Source organism: Varroa jacobsoni, unplaced genomic scaffold, assembly GCF_002532875.2.
Source record: "Varroa jacobsoni isolate VJ856 unplaced genomic scaffold, vjacob_1.0 scaffold_820, whole genome shotgun sequence".
NCBI classification, from domain to species: domain Eukaryota; kingdom Metazoa; phylum Arthropoda; class Arachnida; order Mesostigmata; family Varroidae; genus Varroa; species Varroa jacobsoni.
This window is the reverse complement of record NW_019213722.1, coordinates 88,803-110,170: the sequence shown is the minus strand read 5'-3', so window position 1 is coordinate 110,170 and position 21,368 is coordinate 88,803. Positions and strand designations below refer to the sequence as shown.

Here is a 21,368-nt window from a genome sequence, read left to right as displayed (position 1 = left end):
AGTGCTTACCATGTAGTAAGGAAGTTAGATCGCTTCGCATAGTATTTTTGTTTGCGATAATCGAAACAAGCTGTGACGATTTAGCGTCAGGTAGTTAAGTTAGTTGGAAGTTGACTCTGTGCTAAATGTGTTGCCCGCACTCGAATAAAGAGATAAACCATATATGAGAAGATATGTCGAAGGTAAATACAAAAGCTTTCTTTCTGCCGTTACTCCGCCATTGCCACTGGTTCATTGTTAAAATTTCTATAGTATTTGTGTACGCACGGTACCCATGTGTGGGCGATTATCGCACATTCCGTATTATAGTCATAAACCTTCTAGGGTTATTTGTTTGAAAGGCTACTTTTAAGCACTGTGAATAAGCGTTACCCGATACCAAGTTGAGGTTGCACTAGATGATTATTTATTAAGTGAAAGCGGGTTATGCTAATTAATTAGGCCTACTCTCAGGACAAGAAATTAGGTAGACGAACAATCGGCCAGAGCTATGGCCATTGTCGATAGTCATGCGGCATGGCTAACTTTGCCATGGTTCTTACTTGTCAACGTTACTTTTGTGCTAAGCGATACGAGGCTTGTTGTTTAACAGAAGGTGGGTGTGAACACATAACAATTCCTTAGTGATATTTGTGACGCTACGGTGATTCGCAGCTAGCATGTGGGATCGACCTAATCGGACATAAAAGCAGATGCTTTTTACGCAGGACAGTGCAACACCTGCGTGGATGTCGCTATCTGGATAACTTGATACAATCTAACGTTGACAAAGATTTAATTGAAATGGCGATGCATGCAGATGAATCTCACTCGATCCGTCCACATAGACGTACTAGCTAGATATACAGCACGTTTGTAAACAACTTTGACTGAATACCTAATAGCAAATAAAGTTCACGGCACTTACGTGGTCCACTTGATAGTGGAAGAAGACCTAATGGAAGTGACGACTACGTCCGACCCAACACCGCCGGCATAATGGAGACTGCATTAATAGCAGCTATGTGTTTCTTTGTTCATTTTTATTGCTAACTTTTACAGCGATCGTGATTTGTTGCCGTCGACTTCTTTCTGTAGTGCTTTTTTCCGCTTGTAATTACAATAGCACATAAGGAATGGCTAAAATTTTCTAAATAAGCGGTGGGATTTTAAAACCTGAACCCGAGGCCGGCAGAAGACGTGAATCCGATGCATTTTTCGTGTACCGCAATTGAGAAATATGAGCCTGTTTTGACGCGTGGGGACTGAATGTTTAGCGCATCAGACGTTTGCCTCACATTTTAGCTTCAAATATATGGAGATAATAACAGTCGTTCTAGTAGGCTTTAGTGATACTGCACTAAGCAACAGTAAATTCATTTGCTATGGCACGTGCCAGAAACTTAAACCGGTTACTTGGGCTGACCTTGAAATCGTTTCGTTCGAGTTAGAGCTGGCCTAATACTGCGGCAAGAGCGCCGCAAGCGCGCTTGTATACAAGTAGCTATCATACATTCACTTATGTAGAAAGTAACGTGTCAGATAGTATGTCACATCGAGGTCAAGGCTTTGCAATGCGCGCCTGCGCTTCGCAGATTTTGGTAGGAATTGAAGTTTTCCCAGTTATGTCCTAAGCCCCTTTCTGTATGATTTCTCTGGTAATATCTTATGGTTCAGATCTGGGAAGATCTGTCGGGGCAACATATGGGGGAAACTGGGCTAGATTTCGTTGTGGCGTTGAGTTTATGTGTAGTACATGTGTGAACGGAAAAGATCGCGTTCTCGAGGGGAGACAAACGTTAACAACTTTTTTAGAGCGCTTATTGCCGGAATAACGTAAAACGCTACCTTATCGTTACCGATCCGCAACGATTGGCTGATCCTATTGATACGAAAGTTATCTGGTTCAGTGAATCCAGTCATTTGAAGTTCAACCCTCTGAGACAAGTGAAGAGCCTACGACTGTGGAGAGTATGAGCGCTTTCGAAAGACTTCAGTGTCACGTGATGTCCTAATGATGGTTGTCTGCGAATGTACATATACACAACGTGTTTTTCCATATAGTGCAATAATATAATTGTATAGTCGTTTTGCAGAGGTATCGAATTGGCATTGACAGATTCATCTATCTGCTACCATGCCTGTGCTCAATGTATTGTCTGTTTAACAGAACCTGAAGGCTTTCATATTACATATAAATACTCGCTTATTCCCGGGTAAGGTTTTTAAATTTATTTTATGACTATACCAATACTGTATTGAACTTTTTCATTTATATGTGCAAACACAGGCTTTCTGTTTCCCTCGTCGTATTCAAACGCGCTATTGTTACGCAAGGTTAAATACATAATATTTTTGGATCAGTAAACCATCGGCAGAAGACGTTGATCCCTTTTGATGAATCGGATTTGCGCAGTCACTCACGACTGACTAAGTTGACGTTTTGTTAGGTTTTTCGGGTTGCGTTCCCATATCTCGCATTATTGTTCTCGCTGAAAGACCGATTTTCGTGCTGTGCACGAACATGCACATGTTTGGATATGGGATCGTGTATTATCCAAACGTTGCTTAAGAATACTTGTCTGTCCTATTAATTCAAACGTCTACCGAAAGTCAACATTAGAGATAGTGACCAAAGTGCATCACAGTACTATCACAATTATTCACTGCCTTTTTTGTATAAGTCAGCATATCATTATGTGGCTTGCTGGGTACGTGTGTTCAGCATTGATTAAGGGTACGTGTCAAATTCATACAGATCCATTGGCTTTCTCAGCGTAACCAGGATAATCGTATTCAATGATATCATTACTGTATAGTTGAATATCATTCGGGCTAGAAGGTCTTATGCTGCCACACGGAGCCGACGTTACTATGGCACATATATATATATATATATATATATATATATATATAATGAAAATTCATTTTAACTATTTTATTTTATTTTAGTTAACGCTAAAGTAAGATATTTTAGTTAGTAAGTTATTTTAGAGGATTATTCACCCTCATACGTTGTCTGATTGCATGGAGACATGATTTCAATGCAAATATCATTTCAGGTCATCTCTATAACAATGTTCTGTCTATAATCTGGGTCCGTTATTGCTATACAACGAGCTTAGGCTATAAATCAGCCCCAAATGGGAGACATGCCGCAGCCTAAAGCTGCTTCGTTTCTTTCGATAGTGGATTCTTAGTGGATCGATCGTTCGGCTGTATGTCCTCTTGAACGTCTAATGCTTAGACGGTCTTTTTCGATGCGTTGGCCGGCTAACGTAAGCGCGGTAGCAAGCAACGAAGGCATGTGTCGTACCTAATAATCTGATTGGCGGCCACATGACCAGCTAAAAAAATAAGAAACATTGTACCACAATTGACCACATGCGACCAGATGACGGCCAACTGGGAAAGTTAACCCCATCTGTATAGGCTTGAGTAGATAGGAATAGCATATATGGAGGAAGGCCAAGGATCTAGTACGACATAAGCAGGTTGCTTATGAGCTGAGACGTGCAGTATATACATATATATATTTATTAGGGTGCGCACCAGTAATCGTAAGAATTTCCAAAGCTACTGCTAAACAAGCACGAGTCAATATTAGTACGTTAAAACTATTAATGGCGGTAAAAGTGGATCAGATTGACGCATCCAAATAGCAAAAAGACTAATCAAATCGAGGATAAATGTTGTGCTTGGCCCGGCCACAATGGTAAGATTTGAGGTAGAGCGTTTGACTGTGAACCAAGTCACATTGCCATCGAAGGTACCATTCTTTAGCTCGGCGATAGCAGAAGAAGTCGAGCTTCAGTCACCCCATGCATTAGGGGGCATGATCCTATTCTGAAGCGAGGAAAAACTGTCGCTTCGAGTAAACAGGGCAAACATCATGAAACAGTAGTAACTGTTCCGAAATATGAAACGATCGTATAGGCTCGCTATAAAAAGCTCTGGATGACTATCGTTTGCTGGTCGGTAACACTTCGACGAAGCTGAGAACGTAAACGATTCTCGTTGCCCTTAGATATTATATATATATATATATGAATATTTAGGGCGCATGATTTTATATTACAGCATCTAGATAAAAACAGATATGTTAATAATTTTGTTATTTGTGCGCTAGAAGTGTCTTTCTGGCGGTCATGTTTACTTAATATAAGAATCAATTTTTAGTCGCGAGCATGTTTTTTCTTGTCTAGGCCGCTGGGGCTGGTGGGATAGGTAGAAGTTAAGTAGCAGAGTTTTGTAGTCATTTGAATACGCTTAGCTTCTAATTACCAAGTGTTGTTTCCGCAAATACTAATCTGCATTTCTAATTCACTTATTATACGTATAGCTTGAAAATTATTGACAACAATTTACAAAATATGTGCGTCAGAGACCGATATACCTGCGTACATCATACACGATGTTAAGCAAGTAAAATATATACGTGAACATAACAGTGTTATGTAGCGATAGTAAAGATCGCGATATATTGCCGGTAAGGAAAATCGTCCCTGTTTTAACAGATGCAGCATTGTAATTCCTGATAGTACCCATTCTAGCGCTCACCTCGGCAACAATGCATACATTGAATTTCCTATAACGTCTGTGTAGATTGACAGACTTCATACCGATAGTCTAGTAAATGATAGCGATATCCTTTCCATGCATAAAAAAATTAGAAGATCAGTTTCAAGCTAGGAAAATGAACAAATTATATTTTTGCCAGTTCGTTGATTTAAAAATTGTACATTTAAGGCAAGAATAGGTGCATCAGACGTTAGGCCCACCTAAGTAAATGAAGCGACGCCCCGATGTCACTGTAACGTACGTGAGCCTGTGTTTGTTACATTAAAAACCACCCTCCTATATCATCTGATTAGGTGTAGGACACAAGCACAACACTTGTGTTCGTATCCTCTAGTATGCAATTCAAGGGGAGCATGGCCTGAAACGCCTCTTTCTGTTAATTGAAAAAGTAAGGGTATACTTTTACCTAAGGAGCAGAAGGACATTTCCGTATCGTAGAAATAGGCAACGCTGAATCTGCGAAAACAGAATGAGCTTTTCTAGGTTAAATTTGGTTTACGTAGTTGGATTTTTGACAATTTCGAATTTTTGAGCTACGGCTGTTTTTTTCTCAATCGGTCCATCAAGACCGCCCATAACGGGCCATACATGTTTCGCTAAATATAAATCCTCGCTAAATAGCACGATTATTCGTGAATCATCTGAACTCAAAGTGTAGGTATACGTAAAAAAATTTACTTCCAATAGGTTACCTTTGGTTGGAACTGATGTCCAGTTTTTGTTGCAGGGGCTACTATAAGCAAGACAATGCGATTTCGGTTTCTTTTATTTTTATATGCAGTTGCTAAAAATTGCCTTCCACAGGCTACGGTCTACAGTCGGCTCTCGTCTTTAAATCGTCACTACAAGATATCGGTAAAGCCTGAAAGTAATTCAACTATGCACTGTTTGCAATTGTTCTTCTTCAGTAGTTTGTCAAACAATGAAAAGACACCTAAGTTTGTAAAAAAAAGATATCTAAACCTGCCAGGAGTATATAGATCGACCATCTAATATCAGCATATACGACATAACGGATCGCCTGAGTGTTCGACGCTTACTGCATAGACACATATACTTTGGGAAAAATCGGCCATGAGCGCTACTTCGAACCCCGCCAACGATACATAACTTGTGTCAATAAACATATCCCAAGTTCTATATTAGAAGCAGCTGTTTTGTCAGTTACAGTGTCAAACAATATTTACTAACTCTATGAAGGAAAAGTCAGATATTTGTTAGAGGTTTAGAGAACTCAAGAGCTGAATTCATAAGACAAAAGACGGCTGCCATAAACGTTGATAAAAACGATTATACAGGCGGAAAATAAACGGAATTCTTCTTATTAATATATTTCCTTAAACGGGAGGCCTGATGACATTATTTATAACTAGAATCTGAAAAACAATATGATTGGGTCTTATATAAAATGCTATAATCTCTAGACTTCATTATTTATTTCGGTGTTTTCCGTGGCAACGTAGTGTTAGACGATGATATTGTTATTGAAAGCGAGTAGAAATAATTATTAACACAAACTTTGAGATAATAATGATCTTAATTTAGAAAGTTCCTTTGTTCATTTCTATACGTGTCAAACAGTAAATCAAGTTTACTTACGCAAATTTTTGTAGTTGGTAGCTTATCTCGCATTTCTAGCGTTTTTCCCTGCAAAAACAACAAAAAAAAAAGGCTGTGATAATGCCCAGCCGGACCCAAAGAAAGCAATTGATTCGACAATCCGTATGATGATGACGTTGCATTATTTGTAAATTCAAGCGACTTACTATGTTTAAAAGCCACTTCATGTTCAAGTGTAGTTCCAAAAAATTATATAGCGCAGCATATTCATCACAGCAGATCCAATAGAGCATTGAACAGAGACAGGGTCCAATAGTACGGTTCTAACTTGACGTACAAACTTGAGCTTGTAAGTAGAACGACGTCACAAGTTAGTATAGGGATGTATCAAATATATGTTTTGTTTATCGATAAATGAGGCAGACGAACAAGGTAGCTCTTCTGAAAACGTAGAGTGTGTTATTTGCATAGCCTTGAATATACGGATTCCTTTCAATAAACCCACTCAGGTTCTTGGAAAAATAATACGGCACATGAAATGTAGGGCCTTTTCATTATTTTAAATACACTCTACTATATATATATATATATATATATATATTTTTTTTTTTTTTTTTAATTTTCGTATTCATTAAACTCCTCGTTCTACCCACTTTTATATCACTTTTTTCAGGATAACATTGGCGGGCTTTAGCTTAATTGTATTATAGATAGCTTAATGCCAAGACATCTGAACAATTTGGGGATTCATCTACAGGCAATGCAGAACAGCGAAAATAAAGTACTTTTACAGAAAAGGAAACGGGAAATTTGTTACCATTGAATTTACTAACTTAACATTCTGGGTTTCTTTTTTTGCAGAAATGGCAAGCCACTTCAGAACCTGTTCTTTACGCTGATCCTTACAAATATCACTTCACTTTCAGCTATAGGATGTGTAAAAAATATCGAAATATTTCATCATTAACAATAGACATTACAGTTTAGCAAATCTGAGTAACTGACAAACTAAAACTAAATAGTAAAAAACGCGACGAATTAAATTTAAATAGCATTAATGCACGCTACAATAATTCCCTTTCTATATAATTTTATAATGGGAGTAAACATTGCCATCAGGCCTGCTTCACTCCGTATGCCTTTTCCATGCTGCCTATACTAGCAGGTTCTTGCAATTAGCTTAGACAATTAGCTCTTAGGGCAACTGTGATGATGGTGATGAAGTGACTGTAACGTGGCGGTGCGCGGGTATCTACAACTTAATTACTTCACAGAAATCGTTACTTCATTAAAGCCGACGGAAATCAAAGCGATCCTAACACAACCTGCTCTGGTTTTTGTATATAGCGTGACATGGAAATGTTAGAGAACTGCTACAACTGATTTGAACACAATTGCTAGTTTCGGTGTTTAATGTCGTGCAACGTTAAACTTAAATATGAAACTTATTCAAGGGATGCTGAGAAAGCCAGGAACTCTGCTTAAGACGCAGTCACGTTGACTTCAGCTGGAGTAAACGGCGTTAACGTTCAGTTTATCGAAAGGGAAATATCAAGACCATAGTGTGACCTCATATGTTAAATGTATGTTGGATACGGCTAGAGGAAAGTGACTCTACTTGCTACTGACTAGAATGAATGTATACATAGCATTGCTTTACTACAGTTATTATGATGTTCCACTATGGAGATACAGGTCACGAAAAAAAAAATCCATCCCTCATTCTTATCCAATCTTGCTTGTAGAAATAGTAAAGACAAGGAATAACGAGCCTAGGTCTTGTTATGATGCTCTGTATACAAGAATTATTAGTAATTATAGCTTCCTGCTTTGTATCGTGGCTTAGAGAAGATAAGTACGAAAGTATGACGATATGAGTGTTAAGTTAGGTACACGTAATTCTGTGTACAACCATGTCTTTATTAATGAAGTAATGAAAACATTCCTAATTAGATGTATTCGTTGGTGCTGATTTAGTAATTTCAATCATGCTTCCAAATAATGGCCCTGATACACGGTGTTTTATGAGTAATTTTACTTTTAACAGACTTCTGGCAGAATTTTAATAGCCATGTATAAATACTTTTCGTGGAATGTATTTATCGCCTTCACAATTTAGCTTAAGCTCTCTTAAAGGTATGACTCATACCACTTACAGCCTACACTTGGTGCATAAGGCCACGCACTAACACAAAAAGGTAACACACACTAAAATAACGAACAAACATTTAAGCATTCTGTCTTTAATTTCTTTTTATTTCGTCGCAATTTTTAGCCCAGAGGCAAATTACTGATGATTTTCAAGTATAATGGAATGCTCGCCTCTGTTTGTTCAATGTTTCCCTTAGCTGCTCTGATGCCTTATGTTGCAGTTGTTCTTATCACTCATGCATTTGTGTGACTGGCGTTGTTGTTTCACGTTTATGTTAGTTGCCAATGTATTATTATTGTTGTCGTTAGTACTTGTTGTCACTCTGTGCTTGCAGGCTTAGCCGATTTCCCAGAGCTGTTGCTTGTCCTGGAGAGAGGCACAGTTCTGCACAAGGTCGTATCGGCCTCCAAGGTGGTGACGCGGCGCTTCTATCTCGACCCCTCACACGAGTTCCTTCTGTACTACCCTTCGCACAAAGGCTTTTTTTGTATGAATAAAGCGCCCGAACGTGAGTACCTGGGAACGTCATCTTGAAACTTTGAGTTTACCTCACCTGTTCCAGTAAATTTTCACTTAAATGTAAACTTGGCAGAGATGCTCGATATAGTATTTAGTTTGTTAGCAGAAAAGATCATTTCTGATTTGCCCCCTAAAAAAGAACAATGCTATCCGATACCGCCTTCTCTTAAGATTTAACTTACATGTACACGTGTAGAAAACGGTACCGTCATTGGCGGACAACATATAGATAATATAGTATTGGGTTGTTTCATACAGTGAACTTTAACTTCTCAAACTTTTTCGCAAACTTAGTTATTTTATTTTCAACCGAATCGAAGAATGCGCCATTATCCATGATCTTCTGCCACTTGAATCATTTATTCCGCGAGAATTCCAAGTCCTCTACATACAGGAATACGAGATATTATGAGGCAGTTCTGACATTATGTTGAGATTTGAATAATTTTTCCATTGAGAGGTTGGCAAGATATTAGGTGTAATACTCAGTGAGAGAAGTATGACCCTGACGGGTATAATGGATGATAGAGAGTCTCTAAATGTAACTTCTGCGTTTTCGCCATTGTGGTGCGAGATCCAGCGTTGTCGTGCGATAAAAGTGGCGTATTGTTGTTTTCGAATTTTAGCTGCTTCATATAGAATCTTTTCATTACCTCTTCCACTTATGGACCATGCTTTGTGTGACACGACATGTGGACTAATGGACTTAATGTTTGTACGCCGGACGATCAACTACCGTAATGTGGTCAAATAAGATTAGATTCTTTAATGCGTTCATACGTTTGAAGTGCGCCCCCATTTTTGTTGAAAAATTTTAAAACAAAATCACTCTGTTTGCTCTTCATTCCACTGCTACTTCATTCGGCACTACTTTAACGCGGTAGAGGATATCGTTTGCATAGCTAATATAGGAGCAGTCGTTCTTCCATCCGCAGTACCCATCTGCTTCCGTTAAAACTTTGTGCTGGCATTTCTAATTAGCTCGTTGCTTTCGAATTACGGGAAATTGAATTTGTGCTTTTTTGTTAAATAAAAGTACCGAGTTCATGAAAGTAGGTAAGTGTTAAATGTACTTGCATGCTAGTATCTGTTAGAATAAAACTAGAAGTTTCTATTGAAGCTTGAGTATATTAAATAGGGCAATTGCGATATTTGTACATCTACAATCCAAAGGGTATTGAGGAAGGCTATGAAAGGCTCATATTTTCGTTTGCTAGAAACATTAAATCAGTCCGTCTAATCCTGTTGCTATAGCAAGACCCGCTGCCTTCAGAGCAACATCAAGGCCCTAGTGGAAGATCGTGACCTCTCCACTGTCCCTGATAACACGCCAGTACTGAGATTGTCTCTGCCCACATCCAATTCACCCACACTGTTTAATAAATGTTTGCTTTGATGTCACATAAATAAACGGCTAAAAGCGTCACTTGCTTGCAAATCCACCCTTTACCTATTTTTTTTTCACAGAACTGTAGAAGGCGTGCGTGTTCATTAATATCGCCAATGCATATTGCTGTTCTAGCATTTTTCTCAGAATATTTGCCCATCCTACTGTTTCTATAATTAGCAATGCTACATCGATATAATCCACAAAAAGTCCACTGGATACGTAGTCGTTGTACTACATCCGTCGGACAGATTAAATAGAAATCGTTAATTCACTTATTCAATCTAATATAAGTGTGTTCCGAGCATTAACGAAACTTAAGTTGTGCGCCATGCATCCTGAGCTTTAAAGTATCACAAGAGACGACTGCGAAGTCGGTTAATTCCATTGAGGGGCCAAAGACCCAGGCAGGTTGCGTGCGCAGATGATTTGATCATACATCATTGTTCACAAGTGTATTTGAGACCCCGGCTTACCAATTCCTTCGTCGTGCAGAACGTTGGCAGAATCTATTCTGTACTTCCACGTTTACGGCGTGATTTTTGTAAATGTCTGACTAAAATTGTAGAGTAAAACCGGCTTAATTTCCAGTTATAATGTAACCTTGCTAAACAAAAATTTGCTCAAGTTGGAGCAGCAAAATGTGGGTTGTGTAGCAAATGTGGGCAAGGTTAGCCACCCCTAACATTTTACTTGATAGCCATATTTGTCTTTTTAAGCAGAGTTTTACTTTATACGACTTATGTATATATATATATATATATATATATATATATGTATGGGTATAACAAACGCCGATGTACAGTGTGATACTTGCCGAGGCGCGTATGTTATTTAATTGTTTTCTTAAACTGCGTACTTCGATAACGTAATGGGTTTACAGGACCGAAAGAGTCTCGGTACCCTTTTTCGATATATGATATATATAGTGGTTCATTCGAAAATACCTCAGTAGATCTAACCATAAATCATGATACCGTAACAAGATTTCAGAAAAAATCGCGACTATTTTTTTTCCATCGCTCGCTTAGGTTTTTCTACATTATCAGTAGCGGCAAAGGTGCCCGTAGATGAAGCGGGTAGCAATTCGTTAAGCTCCTCTTGTAAATAAATGATGCAAATTTTTCAACTATCTTATTATAAATATAGAAGCACGATAATAACAACAGGCGTCTACAGTTAATCGCCACTGGCTAGAGATGTTTGCCGATTCCGAGTAAATGAACGACGATAAAAAAGACTCAAGGTGAGTGCAAAGCTCATCTCTGCCTCTGACGCCATTAGATAGTTTTTACATGATCTATTTGGTGGCAAACTTGGAAGCCAATATAAGTGTCACAGACCGGAGTAGTTTGAAAAAAAAATGCATAAAATGTACGAATGGAGTATGGAGCCCAAACGAGAAATTGCATAAACAAGAGACTCCTGCTGGCATCCGTAAATGCCGTAGATCTGGTATATATACATATATATATATATATATATATATATATATATATATATACGTGTATAGGCATACGACGTAGAAATCAAGCCGATCAAATCTTCAGCCGCACGCACTCCGTTTTTAGCTTGAAAAGTTAAAAAAAAAAAAGATTAGAGAATTAGTGCATTTTGTTGAAGGTAATTTAGGACAGTGTTACAGTTAGACTGGACAAGTCTGTTCGGGAAATGCCTCTGGTAAACATCAACCGTATGAACCTAGCGTTAACGTCGGCGTTTAAGGGTAGCTAAGAGTTTAAGCAAACGAAATCAGCCAACTCATTAATATTATTACTTGCTTCAGATGATCTCTACTCAAACAGCGTTTTGAGTAGAGCTGTAGCCTTCTTTGCTCGAAATAAGACAATTATGACTTGCGATGCCGCTTTTTAGTGAGTGTTCCTGCCTTAAATTTGCTCCTCAGACGCTTTGCGGCATGCGCTTTAGGTTACGCGATCTATTCTGACGAAAGTGGTGATAGACCAATATTCTATAGAATACAATTGAAATTTCGACACGGTTGAATGGTACCTCCCATTTCCTATGGGTTCTTCCTGAAATATTTAACAGACATTCAAGGTTTTATTAAATCAAAAAAGATACGTACCGCATTCGACCTATGAGCCCGTCACATACATGAGGTCCGATAGGCACGGTCTGGCTGCATTTCCCCTCACCCCAGTACCTACCCTCTCCCACTTGACGACCCCACTTGTATCCCCTTTAAAAAGGGCCATCGACCAGAAATCGTTCGCCAAACCAGCCTGACGAATTCCAGGATCGCTTAAATAAGGCAAACATGAACTGTAAGGCTGAAAGAGTTGTTCACAAGACCCGTGCCATTCGGTCAAGACCAGACGACACACGGAAGATTATCAATAGCGATCGAATCGTAATTCCTGCAGTTCTGACGTTATTGTACAAGGTCATCTACTGAGGTACACCGAATTGTTATAAACGACCTTGATTTCTCTTCTCAAAAGTGATCCTGTTACCTTGTTGGTAGACAGCACAAAAGTGCTGTAATATTCACTAGACCTTTCGTGAGGTACTGTCGCCCGTCATTTTTGATTAACAAAGAAGGCAACACTTATTTCTGCAACAAAACGTTTGATTACTACACGTACAGTATAAAATAAAACAGAATAGTTTCACTTCGGGTAATAACTATCTTCCGAAGCCAGTAACTCTGAACCTGTAAAGTGCTGTGAAGTACCTTGTGATTTTAAAATGTCATTGAGGTAGAACCATATTTGCCGTGTCACTATGCATCAAGTGAAATCGGTAAACAACCTCAAATCTACTTGAGGCAGCTGTGACAAAGGTTTCATGACGGTCAGTATTTATCAAGTACGTGAGAATTTGGTGAACTCTCTAAATATTCAATCTAGTCTGTTTTTCCCGCGATACCTCGCGGCCTGGGAACAAGGACTGTGCGAACTCAGGATTGCATCAATGATCTTGTTTGTTGGTAACGTCCCTATAACTGGACACAAATGAAAAGATTAGCACATATTAAAATCAGCATCCGATAGGAAACTGAAATGTACATATAGCAGTATTCGGCGCGATTAGGTACACAGGTGAACTCTTACTTACACATATATGATTAATAAGTGAGCGAATCTAAGGACGCTGAGTTGCAGAAAGAGAAGAGTGAGCGATTGATCGCTGGTGTTAATGGTACCGCCACAGCCGCCGGCTTCATGAAATTCAGCGTTTTTAGCAGATTCCTAATAGGGATGTTTCATGCAAGTCGTAGAAAGCGCAAGCGCTCATGTAAAAACGAAGATGTACAGCTGGGGATGTCGGCAACTGTCCCGGGGGCACAGCCCACTGCAGAGATCATCCAAATTTGCGTGGAATGTGTCGACGACGACGACGACGACGACGACGACAGCGGCAATAAAACTAGTAGTTCAGGTAGTAAATTTGATGATATGGGTCTAAAATTCTCCGCTATACGAACGCGCATAGATTGAACAGCCCACAATTGGCCTTCACCTATTGAACAGCGGTTGTGCTAACCATGCACCCAAGCGTATTGATGAATACCCACTAGCACATAGAATTGTTCTATTCTACTTGAGAACGACTTCGCATACATTTATACACGCTTAGCAATCGAGGTGACGACAGTATAATTATGTCATCTAGCCATGTAGCCAGCTGTTAATTAGCAGTTTTTTCATAAGAACACATCGATACGACAGTTACTACAGGTTAGGCTCTGTTCCTTATACATCCGCGTTCAGCATCAGTCTCGCGATCAGGCGGTAGCCAAAGCGGAAATAATAAGCGCGGTTTATCTGTCGAATGCGCGGAAAATGTCTGAACTATCTGAATGCTACCATAGTAATTCATTAGCATATCCTTAGATCCAAATAGATAAGCACATATTTTGTGCTTAATTAATATTTTGTGGAAACTAGAACTTCGAGAACGATATAGTACGCATGCTATTGTAGTGTTGCACTAGTTTGAGTTACTGCTTGAACATGCAATCTGGGCTTTGTGTAACTTGCCCTTAAGAATCTGACCCCGTGCATCAAGTTCCACCGGAGAAAGGTCTTTTGACAGCATTCTACTTACTCGAAATTAGTATCAATGATGTTATACAGATGATTGTAGCTGATTGAGTAGTATACGTTGGGTCGTTCTGTCCGTACACGATAAAGGTATCAATTCGACCTGGACAAAACAGCGATACGACCGGCAGTATCGTTTGCGTATATACAAAATACGCTCTTACCTAAGTTAGGTATGGACTATTACATATAAACAGTGACGGCACAAACGACCATGCTAACTATTCGAATCGGACATCCAGGACTCAGGACAATTTCGAAAAGTGCCTGTTCCATCTTGATTATATTAGAGGCTCTTTACAAAATAATGACTACAATTTTCCAATGAATCATTCTTCCTTGCCACCAAACGTTGGGGGAATAAATAAGATTAGCAAAAAAATTCCTATGCATCAGAGTATAGCGTGTCTGTGTGTACTCTTAGTGTTGTAAGACTAATGCTTCATTGTAGTTTATAATTTAATCTTACTTGAAACAATGATTTACTATTCATTGATAAAGCCTTACAGCACTGAATGAAGCACTTCTGAGGTAAGAACGTACCTCTTAGGCTACACGCTAACCTTATATCCTATCAGTGATAAAAATACACACTGAAATCTAGCATGTCATCCTTGACGTATACTATGCAAAAGTTAATGATAACACCCGCAAGAGGGCATGACGTCTGCTTTCGCGCATCTGCCTGGACCCAGACGATGCGCTGGAGCTTGAAAAGCTACTTTTTTCTGTCTAAAGCTGCTGTGGTATGAAGATGACGTTTGCACGTTTCCGTTGAGATAACCGGCAAAACGTATACAATAGAAGAGCATGCTGTCACCGAAGCTGCTATCGACGACATTTTCATAAAACGCTTTAGGAAACCAAATTTATCTGTGGCATATTGAAATATTTTATTTCAAAACAATCTTATAATTTCATCTCCGACTATAATACATAGACAGCGTAATTCTTCGACACTTAATACATTTACTCCCATAGACTCATCGTTGAGTCAATTATATGCTACCATATACTTGATGTTGCAATTGAACTTCAAGTAAATACGTACCTAGCACAGGCGTTTGATTGTCGCTTGGCTTTCGCTGAACCGGTAAACGTGACAAAGTTGTTGATAAGCGTTAAAAAAAGCCAGAAATTTTCACAATAATGAATCAGTCGGCAATACTTTCTCCCGTATATGTTGCCAAAATGATTCAATGTATTGTTTACTGTATGGTGAATACTCCTTGGCAAGTACACGCGATCAGAATCAGTGTTACTATTTGGAACGGTTATACGTTTGAACCGCGTGAGCATTGATAAGCATTAGTCGAGGGCCATCAAGAAGCAAACAGCTGTTAACCCCGGACGAGTCGCACGATCTTTGTATTATTGCCAGACACAAGCCTGATTTCTTAACCTAGTTAATTGGTCACACAAGCGCCTGCCATATGTATAAAGCCCTGGTGCATATTGCCTATGCCAGTAGGTCCTAGAAGCGGCTAAATTTGGTACCTAAGAAAATAGATAAAGCTAGCAGCGTATTTATTAATGGCTGACAGATGGACAAGTGGGAGCCAACGTAGAGGACAATAGTAAATCTGAACGAATTCATTTGTATTTTAGACATGTCAACGGGACGCTTGAAACAGTCATTTTCACCTTTTAAAATTGGATCAAACTTTTACCTATGTGGTACTGTTATCTTGCAACAGAATACAAACCTAACGCTAAATGTTTCTGTCTGATTAAAACCGATTAAAATATTTAGCGTATCCATGACTTTTTAAAAGCGATAGTTCGCCTGTTTTTTCAACACACGCTCATACGGCCGACGCGTTATCTCGAAAGCCTATTCAATACAACTATAAAGTCATCTTTTTACGAAGAAGTAGTTTCACATGTGAGTAAACTGCCGCCATTTCTGACAAGTTTTTCCAGTGAATTGTTTTTTTTTTTCGCAAAAATTGCTATCGTATGTATATAAAAGTAAATTTTCACACGTCGTTTGATGTGTAGCTTTCTAAATATGTCTTTACTCTGACTAGGGACCTTGGCATAGCAGCGATTCTTTCAAGTGTAAGCATCGTTTTTAATTACGTGGAAGACATCCGTAGATACCATCGCGTTTTTGCCCCGCATCATCTCGAAGTGAGCTAAGGGCAGTATGGTTATCAAAGCGGAAATTCGATCGATATGATCGATGCCTCATTGTGCATTTAGCCTGCATAAGCAATCCGCGCGAATTCAAACAGTCCGCGCATGCGCCGTACGGCTGTGCACATACTGTTTACTCTATTCAAAGAAAGATTTTGTACCAGCCGACTGGCTCAATTCAGATGATAGGTACAAGAATCATCGCCGATTGACGAAAGCCTTCGGCTCAATGAACACATTTGCTTTGTGCCGTAGAAAACTTGATTTTAACCAATACGTTATGACGAAGCTTTTCCATTCAACCAGGATATTGTATGATGATTTGTTAAGTTAGAGGTTTTTACACAAAAATAAATAAATCGAAGCTGATTTAGGGGAAGATGAACGACCAATCCAAAGTGGTGGTCATTCATCATAACTAGAAGTATTGCAGTGATCAAAGTATAATATTTATTAACATACATAGCTTTAATACTTCAGTACTCCGATGTCGTACTTACTATTTCCTTTTTTCCTGATTATCATGCGATGTACAATGCGATAATATATAGAACGAACATTTGTCTGACATGTAAATACGAATCGACCACATGGCGGAAAATTCGAAAAAAAACAGTCGACAGGCCGTCAACATGTGATGCATCATAAACGGGCCCCGGACAATGATATTTGGCATAATTGTAAAGTGTTATGCGGTCCTCCAGCTCCAGCTTCCTTTCCATGTATACTTTTTTTACAGGAGGATCTTGTATCGACTAAGAGCTCTCACTTAAATCATGGAGCCCGATTAGTTCTCGCATACGCTTGCCTGAACAAAGATCTTCTGTTTCGAACTTTTACCTTTAAAATAATGGGTTGCTGTTAGCAAGCTGATCCAACTTCGACAGAAAGGAATTGTTATGTAACTTGCATAATGCTTTCCGATGCTGATCGACGTACGGCGCTATGAACTTTATATATACATGATCGAAAATCGCCAATGGCTGGGTGTAGCAATTGGAAAACAAATCTAAGGACATTTTCATGTCTTTCATCCCTTGTACGCTGATGATTAAACCTAAAACAGCGGTCATATTTTGCGCATGTTATATTAAAATGCTGTTATTATTGAGAATTGGCTAAAGAAGATTGCCTTTTTGTCACTGATCTGTTTTTACAGAGAAAGAGACTTTCAAGAGAACTTTTGCCCTGATCGGCTATCTTTCACTTCCTCTGCGTTCACTGCCATGACAAGCCTGTGGCAACTAGCCTTAGAAGGTGGTCGATAATGTTTCCGCTTCACAAATTGAGCTGAGTTAGCTGAATTTATGCCTCGTATAGTAAGTTTCTTTGTTTTGGATCGTACCAAATACGGTGTTCAAGCCTTACATATGTACTAGTTGAAAAAAACAGCTCGACATATCATAGACAGTCTTAGATACGTTCGTCTATAGTTCTTATAAAAAACGTAAGCACGACTAATTAGAGATCTGATTTTGTCGATTTACAAGCGCCTGATAAGCGATTCGGTGACCTTAAAAGAATAGCGCTTACGGTGCATTTATATGGCCGGCATCTTTTCATTGCCTAAAGGGCGGCGCCTGTCATTCAAATTTCTTTTTTACTCATTCGGAGCTGTTAGAGCGACTGTTGTAAAAATAGAAGGTACACGTTTACAATGCACGTAAACATCTGTTTGCCCAGACAGAGTACCGGCAGACGGTACGTAACAGGACATCTTATATCTGTCGGCAAACGATTGGGGGTAATTTACAGATTTTGACGTAAATCGTCCTTTGCTATTAGCGCGTTATGTCCAGGATATTCTGCGAAACCTTTGCCGTTCAGCTAAACCTACGGCCCAAAATAGACACAACCCAAATTACTTAGATTTAGATCTACGTTTGTTCTTTTAGCCTACGAGCTCGATCTAAGTTTCGTGCTTTGATTGTTTTTCCCCAAAAGGCCCAGGCAAAGCAAATGGTGTTATTAATTGTTTTATATTGTTGTATCGATTAGGGAGTGCTGAACTGAATGTTTCAATATACGCACCTGAGCTAGAGAGGCCAATAGGCCGCAGGCCGCCATCTATAGTTAGCAAAGACTCATTAAATAGACTTACAGCGTTCTGGATTACCCCGAAACAGCTATCAATCCAGCCATACTTTATCGATCTATTGAAATATTTATGTGATAAATATTTTTGGTAGAACTGCACGTTACTTAGTAAGATAGACAATAGAGTTGTATAACATCACGCACACACATTTAAGACCACACTAGGTAATAGCCAAAATCGTAATGTAGTTGAAAGGGTTTCTGATCTCCTGTTATCCGGCATGTCTATTTCTAGACACAGGTTTCTACATGTCTGCGCAATCTTTATGTCAAACCTTGTCCCATGTCAAATACCCCCCAACGACAAAGAACGCTGTGGAAAACATTCGTGTTGATACACGAGGAGGGATATCATCTATCAAACATGACATTTATAAATATTGAATAGAATCGTAATATATAGGCTTATATGACAATTAGTGTTGTTACTGTTTTTATTTATCTATATTTAACGTTGCGCTAATTTCCTTGTTTAATTTTTTGGTGTCTGTTCGCCTTTTCAACATTTGTTTCAAACTACAGTCGCGATCCGCAATATCGGCGAAGTCCGACGTGGCTATTCAACAGATGTATTCCACAAGGTAGACGAGCATCGACGTCGGCGTAGAACCTTGCGTAATCTGCAGGTCCGCGAGGAGCTCTGCTTTTCTATTGTACTCAGTTCGACCAACTCGACCCTTAACTTAATCGGTGAGCTTCGCCACAGTTTGGTTCCTGTCGAAGAACTAGGTACTTCAGGACGCTGCATGTGCCGCCTTGCTTATACCGTTTTAGCGCTCTATGTACATACACTTCATTTCCTAATAGATACAAATAATATTAGTCAGAGTTGGTGCTAAGTATAGTTAGAAATTAATTATATTATACGAATGTGCGCGTAACCCTAATTGAAACGATGAAAAACTACACACCGTCAAAACCTGCCGTATCGATTTATTGTTTACACATAAAGAAGTGTCCCATAGGTTTCTATTACGACAAATTAGGAGAATGGCTGCCTTTAAGACTTATTTATTACAGCCATATTGTAAAAGAAACACCATAGCGTGAGTATTATATGATGATATATCTGAGTATTATATTTTATTACGAAAAAGTAATCAAAGATGCGGTACATGCCTGTGGCGCTGGAGGTTAGTGTAGCCGAAGAGCTTCGGCTAGGTAGTTCAATACATCAACGACGTGCTACTATTCACACACATATTGCAGCAGCGGAACAAACGTCATAGGCATAAGGGACATGTAGGTAGACGAGATTTTTACACAAGTATAGATTCAGCTACCAAAAATGTCAAAGATCCCGAAAGAATTCGCGGGAAGAAATGTCGTTTCGAGATTCGTGCACCATAAACAGCTGGTCTATCTCTGCGCGTCGGACGCACGGAGAACAGAACCAGGTTTAGAAGATGTTGGCTCGACTTGAGCCGAAATCGTGAGATCATCCTAAATCGTTCCATGAAGAAAAACCCATGCTGAGAAATATAAGTGAGCCTTGAAAAGGTCCGCCGGAACGAGGCCCGGCTCGTACATTAATTCGATTAGTATTATGCAACATCATGTGGTTAGAATTATAATAGTTGAGCTTGCTAAAACAGAAGGTAATATTTTTCCAGGCAAATTCCCGATTGTAGACCCCCAACCTCTGTGGTCTGCTTGGACCATACTCATGGTAACTTGAGGCTACCAATAACAAAATAGCATTTGTTTTTTTTTGTTGCTGCGTTTGCCTTGTACACACTGATATAGCGCTACGTATTTTACGGCCAGACGTATCTTAAACTGGCATAAGGTAGAGACATGAGTAGTTTGGCAGGTGCAAATTAGAAAAGGCTAGGCAAGCCTTGTACCTTCGCTGCAGGCATTCTAGCGGAATATATTTCTCTGCTTATCAATCATATACATAGAAATAATTTCCAAACAAATAGGTTCGCTACAAAGAGACAGCCTAGAGTAAAGAGAGAAAGTAGTAGGCAAGGTTAAAATGGACGACAGTAAAGGAACGAAGCCCCTATCTGATCGTCTTTCCTTGCGATTTAATCATTGTTATTTTTGTGCGTGAAAATACGTACGATCACGAAATAGCCAGGTCGAATTAAGCAACGCAGATGACACTGCTGTTCGTGCACAACTTACATTAGATTAAGTTCCGTTCGTTTGTCTGCCCAACGAAGACACGTGGCGGAGTAATCGATGTTGGACTAACCGAGTCTGCGTGCGTCACGGTCTCTGTCGTAGAGCCAGGCCAAACGGCAGGCAATAATGTCGACCCCGGGCGTCACAGGTGCGTGACTTAACTTCGGTCAGCGGACGAGTAAGGGTAGTTCGCGGAGGAAAGTTGACCTGTAATAGACTAATGGACTCTCTGACAAACCCTCACGCCCACAGAGCCATTTTTATGTTTAGAACCGTATGAGAAAGCTATATGATCTGATGTTTTAAACCATGGAGCAGCGACCTTGACCTAGCGAGGATGAAGCAATTAGAGAGATCACACGGGTCGGTTCGGATCAGTTATCGTCTAAATAACTTTATCATCGTTCGTCTGATCCACTTTGATCAGTAAGTCAACGGCAGAAGCGATGAGTACGAACCTTCTAGTCTATGTATGGTCTGGCAGATGGGATATATATGGTGTTCTTAGTGTTATTCAAACTACTCGTTAAAGGATCGAACGTATTTTATAATGTATTATAAAGAAAACCTTAAGAAATAATTCTCATACATAATAAATCTATATAACATTTGTTATCGATTTATATATATATATATATACATATAAACTGTGTAAAGTTAGCATTAATAGTTCCCTTAGAAGTTTCATGTTCATGCAGGACGGGGGTAACCAATTCGAACTAATCATTCGCGAAGAGTACAATGTATATAT

At 39.2% G+C, this 21,368-nt stretch overlaps 1 protein-coding gene and 1 long non-coding RNA gene across 9 annotated transcripts in view; one reads left to right on the top strand and one right to left on the bottom strand.

The window, feature by feature from the left end:
* Window positions 1-14,525, bottom strand: part of LOC111264086 (uncharacterized) — a 16,806-nt gene extending 2,281 nt beyond the window's left edge. The window contains exons 1-2 of the long non-coding RNA XR_002682642.2: window positions 14,253-14,525; window positions 6,160-6,207 (exon numbers count right to left, since the gene is read on the bottom strand). This is a non-coding gene — a long non-coding RNA (uncharacterized LOC111264086). The remainder of the gene's footprint in view (window positions 1-6,159; window positions 6,208-14,252) is intronic.
* LOC111264082 (1-phosphatidylinositol 4,5-bisphosphate phosphodiesterase delta-4) overlaps window positions 1-21,368 on the top strand; it is a 49,208-nt gene that overhangs the window by 12,204 nt on the left and 15,636 nt on the right. For 4 of the 8 annotated variants that reach the window (XM_022839669.2, XM_086969945.1, XM_022839668.2 and 1 more), the window contains 2 exons: window positions 8,607-8,780; window positions 19,007-19,174. In XM_022839669.2, coding sequence (XP_022695404.1) covers window positions 8,607-8,780; window positions 19,007-19,174 — 342 coding nt within the window. Of the gene's footprint in view, window positions 1-6,981; window positions 8,781-12,420; window positions 13,584-19,006; window positions 19,175-21,368 lie in introns of those variants that run through there. The other 4 variants (XM_022839673.2, XM_086969947.1, XM_022839671.2 and 1 more) reach the window with 4 other exon arrangements.